General features: G+C 44.9%; 1 protein-coding gene across 1 annotated transcript; it reads right to left on the bottom strand.

Annotated features, from left to right (window-relative positions):
• Positions 1 to 6091: 6091 nt before the first annotated feature.
• Positions 6092 to 7532, bottom strand: LOC143806762 (uncharacterized). The gene is made up of 3 exons (XM_077288050.1): positions 7027 to 7532; positions 6572 to 6705; positions 6092 to 6493 (listed from the first exon to the last, which is right to left on the bottom strand). Exons 1-3 carry the CDS (start codon positions 7030 to 7032, stop codon positions 6244 to 6246), a joined length of 390 nt encoding a protein of 129 aa, XP_077144165.1. The 5' UTR covers positions 7033 to 7532; the 3' UTR covers positions 6092 to 6243.
• Positions 7533 to 8335: the final 803 nt, after the last annotated feature.

Below are 8335 nucleotides of genomic sequence, written 5' to 3'. Positions count from 1 at the left end.
ATCTAAAGAACATAACGAGCTTCTCACCCCTAGAGTGGCTGCTGAATCAAATAAAAGGATTCCATTTGTAACAGCGTACAATGGTCTGAGCAATCGGATCTCGGAAGTTATACGGAGGCATTGGCCACTACTTAGTAGAGGTCATGCCAACGTGAATGAGTTTCAACTGCTCCCTCTGTTCTCTTATAGGAGGAATAGAAATCTAAGGGATGAGTTGGGGGTATCAGATATTGGCAGCTCAAGGAGGGACCTACAAACTGCTCTGAGCCGTCCGAGCCTGGGTAATTTCCCTTGTCTCGGTTGCGCGTGTTGTAATAACATGGTGAAGGGGGCATCCTTTTGCCATCCCCACACCGGCAAAAAATATGAGATACGTAAACGGTACACTTGTAAGAGTAGTTTTGTGGTCTATGTCCTTAGCTGCCCATGTGGTCTCTACTATGTAGGGGAGACCACGATGGAGGTTAAAGCAAGGATTAGCAAACACAAAAGTACTATTAGAACTAAACTTATTGAGCTTCCGGTACCAAGGCACTTTCATGAATTAGGACATTCAGTCAATCAGTTAAGATATAGAGTTATAGATGATGTCCTTGTGTTGAGGCGAGAGGGTGACCGGGTTTCTCTTCTGAAGAGAAAAGAGCTAAAATGGATATTTGAGCTCGATACGCTCTTCCCTAAGGGATTGAATATCGAATATCAACAGGGTTGTCTCCTCTAGTGCTCGGAGGGTCTTTGTCGAATCCTCATCGGTATATTGTTTTCAACCATGTTATTGAGTCCTGTTTGTCTTTTTTCTTTGTTGTCTTGTAATCGTGATATGAGTAGTTAGATGAAACACCTCTTATGATCTGGCTTCCCTATACTTCTTTCATGTATAACATTATGGTTGCCAAGATGGGGAGTGTATTGTTGACGTGTTTATCATGTCATTTTATGTCATTACTGCAATTATCCCCATCATTAGAATGAATATCATATTGGTGATGTTAATGTTGCATACGAAAATATAAGCCTTGTGGGTTAGGATATGTGTTTGTGTAGGATATGTCCTCTATTTTTATTTATTTGTATTGATTTGTCCCATTTTCAATGATATGCTAAAATTAAGGAAACGAGTCTTAATAATCGGTGTTAAGCCATGCATATTATGTTATTATGATGTATGATGAATGGTCCTTTTTTTCGCCCTAGATGTTTTATTACAGTATATCAATTGATTCTTCTATGTTGGTAATACTGCTTATATTGTGCGACCAGAATGTGTTTTGATATTTCATTACAGGTTCGGAATATTATCTTTCAAAAAAGTCTTTGGTATATGTGACAATTGATGGAAAATCTGGAATTATTGTCCTTTTATATATATATACAACAATGGAAAAGACGTGCATTTTGCGCAGCAATATAATCTAGATGAGCGTACCAGTATACCGCTTGTTGTGGACTTAGAATGAAAGAGCGCTCTGGTGATCTTTTTTGGACATGCACATGAACGATCAGCTGCGTTAATATGGACGTCCTCTGACATGCGCATTGAAGCTTTGGAATTCCGGGACTTTGGCATGCGCACTGAACCTCTGGATATTGTGATGTCACCGACTTGCGTGTTGAAGAATTGGGCGGACTCTAACCTGGGACATGCGCGGTTGTAGATGAAATCTGGACTTGCGCAATGACGAGCGCTGGGCTATACGGCCTTTGGTGTTTGTTTTATTATGGGGATGGTCACTGAAGCATTGGACTTGGATAGGAGTGGGCAGGTTTTGTTCTGGGACATGCGCGGTTGGAGAAGGACCGGGGAGCCTGTGCAGTGATGAGCGCTGCATGTTGGGTACGGTGTGGTCACATGGTGTTGACACTGTTACCTGATTGTGCCGCGCGTCTCATGAACTCGCCTGCGGTACCATGACAACCACCGATGCAGTGCCCTGATAGGAGGATGAAGTCTGTTTACACTTTGGAAGTTGATATTTTATATTGTGTTTTTTGGGTTGTTATATAGAAAGGAGCGATCAGAGGTGATTGCTTCATACTAGAGGATGGTATGTATAGATTGCTACTCGTACAGTATTATTTTTATCTATGTATATGTATATTATATTGCTAGGTGTTTTTTTATGATATGGTGATATCCCCATTGGTTGTTGGTTAATTAATGGGGTGGGCCTAAGGATATATAATAGTGGTTGGAATGTTTTGTACTGTGCTTGACAAAGGTCTTCGGACCGAAACGTTGCCGCAGGAGGCAGAATAAAATGTGAGCTGCTTTTTCACTTCCTGGTGTGGCGCTGTCTTTCTCTTCATTTGAATTACGAGTTAATAGACACCAAACATGTCTAGGTTCTCTTTTATCTAAGTGGTAAAAAAAAATTCCAAAGTTTGCTAAAAAAAATGCGCCATTTTCCAATACCCGTAGCGTCTCCAATTTTCGTGATCTGGGGTCGGGTGAGGGCTTATTTTTTGCATTCCGAGCTGGCATTTTTAATTATTTCATTTTGGTGCAGATACGTTCTTTTGATCGCCCGTTATTGCATTTTAATGCAATGTCGTGGCGACCAAAAAAACGTAATTTTGGCGTTTTGATTTTTTTTCTCGCTACGCCATTTAGCGATCAGGTTAATCCTTTGTTTTTATTGATAGATCGGGTGATTCTGAACGCGGCAATACCAAATATGTGTAGGTTTGATTTTTTCTGTATTGTTTTATTTTGATTGGGGCGAAAGGGGGGTGATTTGAACTTTTATATATTTTATATTTTTTTAATATTTTTAAACACTTTTTTTTTTAAATTTTGGCATGCTTCAATAGCCTCCATAGGAGGCTAGAAGCATGCACTACACGATCGGCTCTGCTACATAGAGGTGAAGCACAGATCACCTCTATGTAGCAGAAATGCAGGGTTGCTTTGAACGCCGACCACAGGGTGGCGCTCAAAGCAATCGGCCATCAACAACCATAGAGGTCTCAAGGAGACCTCTGGTTGTTTTGGCAATGCACCGATGACCCCCGATCATGTAACGGGGGTCAGCGGTGCGAGCACCTCCGGGAGCGCTAGTTAAATGCCGCTGTCAGCGTTTGACGGCGGCATTTAACTAGTTAATGGGAGGGATTGCGATTCCACTCGCGCTCATTGCTCATTGCGCGCACATGTCAGCTGTACAAAACAGCTGACATGTTGTGGCTTTGAGGTGGGCTCACCGCCAGAACACACCTCAAAGCAGGGGATCTGCCAGCTGACGTCCTATTCCGTCAGCTGGCAGAAAGGGGTTATACTATATGGAGGACTGAGGAGAGTATTATACTATATGGAGGACTATGGGGAGTGTATAATGCTATATGGAGCACTATGAGGCGAGTATTATACTACATGGAGGACTGAGCAGTGTATTTTAATATATGGAGGACTATGAGAAGTGTATTATACTGTATGGAGGACTATGGGTAATGTATAATACTATATGGAGGACTGAGGAGTGTATTTTAATTTATGGAGGACTATAGGGAGAGTATTATACTATATTGAGGACTATGGGGAGTGCATTTTACAATGTGGAGGACTGTAGTGCACATTATAATATATGGGGGACTATGGGGTGTATTATACTAAACAAGCAAAATGCTGCATATTCATCGAGAGATTGGATTGTTTATGCCAGAACAGAAATCATTGTTATCAGCAGCACATCACCGATGTAAACCAAACCGTAGATGTGCTGCTGATAACATGATACTGTATGGGGACAGATTAATCTAATAGTGATTGTTCTGTTCCCATCATTCTTTCTCAGTTGGTGTAACGAGGCCGGGAAACAAGTAAATATTATCGATCATGCCCATTTAGCGGCCTGAACTCAGCGGATGTAAATACAACAGAAATGCTTCTGTGTGATGTGCAATATGTTAGCATTTGGGGCCCCATTTTTTACTTTTGTTTAGGGCCCCACTTTGCCTAAAAACTGGCCCTGCCCGCACCTACCTGCACTGCAGCAGCATGACAATATCGTCTTGGACTTCTCCTCATCCTATCACCCTCAGTCCAATGGGCAAGTGGAGCGTGTCAACCAGGTCCTGGGCAGCTAGATGTGACACTTCATCAATGCCCACCACAAGGATTGGGTAAAATTACTTCCTTGGGCTGAGTTCTCGTACAACTATCCTGTTGGTGAAGCCTCGGGAGAATCTCCTTTCTACTTTATGTTCGGTCGGCAACCCGAGGTTCCTTTTCCGGTGATGGATCCTTCTGATGTTCCTGCGGCAGATGTCCTCTCCAAGGATTTTGTAAAGTTGTGGGACGATACAAAAGCCACTTTAGAAGCATCCTCCATCCGTATGAAGAGACATGCTGACAAAAGGCGCCTGGATTCTTCATGCTTCCACCACATCGACAAGGTCCATATCATGGGGTTTCTGGCTCTTCTTCAGATACGTTCGGCTGCAGGTTCCCTCTTACAAGATGGGTCCTTGTTTTATCGAACCTTTTGAGGTGCTGAAGTGGATCAACGAGGTCTCCTAAAACTGAAGTTGCCTCCTTCGTTACGGATTCTGAACCCGTTTTATGTCTCTCTGCTGAAACGAATATGCTCTACTAATATATGGATACCGTACTTGAGCACCAATATCTCATTCTTGTAAGAGTGCCGTGTTTTGTTGCACTGTTTTCTGCTGAAATCGGTCATCCTGAGCCCCTTCTTCAAGGATCCCAGTACCACGCCTGGGCCAACTGCCTCGGATTACATTTTTGAGGTGGAGAACATCTTGGCCATGAGAGTGAGGCAAGACCTTCTTCCTTATAGACTGAAAGGGGTTTGGTCCCGAAGAGAGATCCTGGGAGCCTAATGAGAACATTCACACTCCGATTCTCCTCCGGAACTTTTTTGGTGGCTTGAAGAGGAGGGGGTGTAAAGGGGAGGTACTGTTAGCACCACGCTGGATCCCTGCTCTGACAGGCAGGGCCTCGACATGTCACTTCACTCACCTGTGCTGCGGTCGGTTCTCCCCTTTTCGTGCTCTGCATGCTTCCAGCAGAACTTCCAGCCGGACCTCTAGCCATGTCCTTAGAGCACGCTTGCGCGCGCTCCTGCCCTCTTGAAGGGCCAGCGCATGCACTTGCTATTTCCTTCCCAGCCAATGGCTGTGGGGCAGTATGTATTGTGAGGCAGTGACCCCTGTTACAGCTAGGGGGCGCTGTATGTGCTCTCCAGAATGTGCATGGAGGCGTAGTGAGGCCATGAGGGCGTACTACAGACACAGGTGTGGCTGTAATTAGAATAGTGAAGCAGTGACTGATTAAAAAGCCCTGTAGTAGTGGGGGAGGTGTGTCAGTGTGTTCTTGGAAGCAGACAGGGCAGTTGTCTGCAGAGCTCTCTCTGTGTGGAGCTACACAAAGGCTAAAGGAACCAGAGAGACTGATACCCTGCATCTTGGGCTGTCTTATGTGTAGCCGGCTGCACTCCAGAGGATAAAGAGTGCAGTTTGCTGAGTGAGTACAGAGACTTGTTACCGGTGTGCAGTCACCCAGGGAAACTGGACAGAGGGAAGTTCGGCCTGTGTATTGACTGCATCATATAGCCATGCATTATTAATGGACTGTATGAAGAAGGTGTATACTATATTGACTTTGTGAAGTAACACAATAAAAGAATGTTTTGGTTGAACTTGCTTGGGTCACTGCTGTTTCACTGTGTATGGTCCTACCGCTGCATCACAGTATATATTGCTTCCTCCCCACTGGGGAGGTGCCCCAGCAACCTTCCTGTTTTGCAGTCTATGTTGTGTAAGGTTGCATACCAGTCCCTGCTGCACTCTACGTGCAAATCCCGCCTGCTGCACTCTGATGCAAACTATGCCTGCTGCTCCATCCAGTCTGTCCTTCTGAGTCTAGCTGCTGAGTGACCGTTGGTCTGTCCTGGATTGCCATCTGGCGCTCATCAGGAGCCAAGTCTAACCTCACCATCAGAGGCTCTAGTGAACAGTCTGGTTCTCGCTTAGTCACTCTCCTCTAGGCTCTCCGTTGTCCATGGCACAATGGTTCCACAAACCACGTTCGTGACAACAGGCCTGAACAAATATGAAAAGACGTACATGCATTTGAATTATTTTATTAATGGGTGTACATATTTGACAGTTTCACAGTCGCTTGGATCTCCTGACTGGGGCGAGACTAAACTTTTTGCCGCTTTGCTGCTCAATAGGCTTCAGTACCTCAGTAACGATTTCCGTGTTGTCTCCCTGCTGGTTCTGCTATTGACTGGTTGAAGCCAATACTGGTGGCTGCCTGTCGGCCTCATTAGTCTTTCCCGAATTTACCACCAACCCATGGGCATGACACATATCTGTCAGGGTCTTCTCCCGGTAAACTCTCTCAGCCATGTTGTTCGTATGTGCCAAGTATCGTGCAAACAGGCGCTTTTCAGAATCGGAGTATGGTGACAGAGTCCATGTCTTGCATACACGTTGTACAAGATGGCTAGTGATGTTTGGTAGTTTGTAACTATGGAGGAGAGTATAATATCGTCAGTACCTGTTAGTACATATGGCTGTGTGTCACTTGACATGGAGATCGTCTTACCTAGAATGGTATGGTCTGAGGAAGATGGATGGATTTACTATGACATTCCCGGTACACGTCACAAAAAAGTTTGTGATGATCTGTCGGCCAGCAGTAAAGACAGGTCTGTCATATTTCGTATACACTTCGAACCACTGAAAAAGAAAAAAAAAAAGTTAATCTCAAGCAAGAGTGCACCCCTCCAACAGCTTTAACATGGGGACAAGAGAGGGGTTTGCCCCTCATGTGGAGTGGGGTTGCCTGGGTTCCCTGGATTGGAGAAACCTTACCAATTCCTCTTCCTCTGAAAGCACAAATGATGCTACCTGAGTGGAGGAACACTTGTGTGTCTTCACACCGACAATAGTCCTGCGACAGCCGCGGTACATGTGATGGGTCCTCCCATTCCACTCTCAAACCTAAAATATTGAACTGGTTCAGCAAAGGCAGCTGACCCACAGGGTCTGACGACTTACCAGCATGTTATGGACAAGACCTGGCCTTTGGAGGTTTTTAAGAATTAGAAGGGCCTGGGGGTACAGTAGGATTTCATTGCTGTCTTTTTCTGATCCCCATCTTGCACAGCCGCTATGCACTCCAGAAATGTAGGCCTTGCCTCCTCCAGTGTTCTCTGGCAGTCCTTGGGTGTCTTTGAGGGCTTCATCAGTGTATCGTACCCGTGGGGGAAAAGAAATACACTGTTATTGTGTGTAATATTCAAGCAGATTAGTGGATCTTCTGAACTGTGTACCTTTTGCTGACGGACTCTCTGCAGACTCCCCTGTACAATATCTTTTGGAGGTCTGCTGTAAAGTCCATGAATACCTCACAGGCTCTATATAGCTGAGGTTCCTGTATGTTCAGCTGTGTGCCTCTCATCTGATAGGTGGTGAATCTCCAAATATTCTTGAGCATTGTGAGGGAGGTGTGGCTCGATAGTCGAAGGCTTCTAAGTAGTGATGAGCGAGTATACTCATTACTTGGGTTTACCCCGAGCATGCTTGTGTGGTCTCTGAGTATTTTGGTGTGCTCGGAGATTTAGTTTTCGTCGCCACAGCTGCATTATTTGCGGCTGCTAGACAGACGGAACACATGTGGGAATTCCTAAACAAACAGGCAACCCCCACATGTATTCAGCCTGTCTAGCAGCCTCAAATCATGCAGCTGCAGCGATGAAAACTAAATCTCCGAGCACGCCAAAATACTCGGAGACCACCCGAGCATGCTCGGGGAAACCCGAGTATACTTGCTCATTACTACTTCTAAGCTTTTCAAAAAAAAAATCATTGACCTTGCTTGGTCTTGTAATGTACTCCAGAGTTACAGTTCTTGGGTTCATAAAGAAAAGAAAACTTGCTATGTTCGATATCTCCTGTTTAAAGTTAGGAACCCTAAGTGTAACTGACTGATATGAATGGAACCCCTTCAGAACAGGGGTGATTCATTGAGTGACGCCTAAACAAGTTGGCGGCCTTTGTAGCCAAACATTTTTTGTCTTTCCACTGCATAGTCTGAATCCTTAAGGTGCTGCCATCCATGATCTCCTCATCGTCTATGTAGTCAGAGAAGCTCCCTGTGTGCTCAGGCTCTGGGCATGGGTCTCCCTCAAAACTGGCTGCTGGCTGTAAAGGGACAAGCACATCAATCAAATGTGAATCTAGCTCCACCAGAGGCATGTAGCAGGGCTCCAAATTGTCTATTTGTACCTGAGCGGGCAACTCAGAGGTTAATGGCATGTCGTGTGACTCAAAACTAGGCTTATTTACTATTAAAAAGCTGCGACCT

This window comes from Ranitomeya variabilis, chromosome 1, assembly GCF_051348905.1.
Source record: "Ranitomeya variabilis isolate aRanVar5 chromosome 1, aRanVar5.hap1, whole genome shotgun sequence".
In the NCBI taxonomy this organism is placed as follows: domain Eukaryota; kingdom Metazoa; phylum Chordata; class Amphibia; order Anura; family Dendrobatidae; genus Ranitomeya; species Ranitomeya variabilis.
This window is presented reverse-complemented; position numbering and strand designations above follow the sequence as displayed.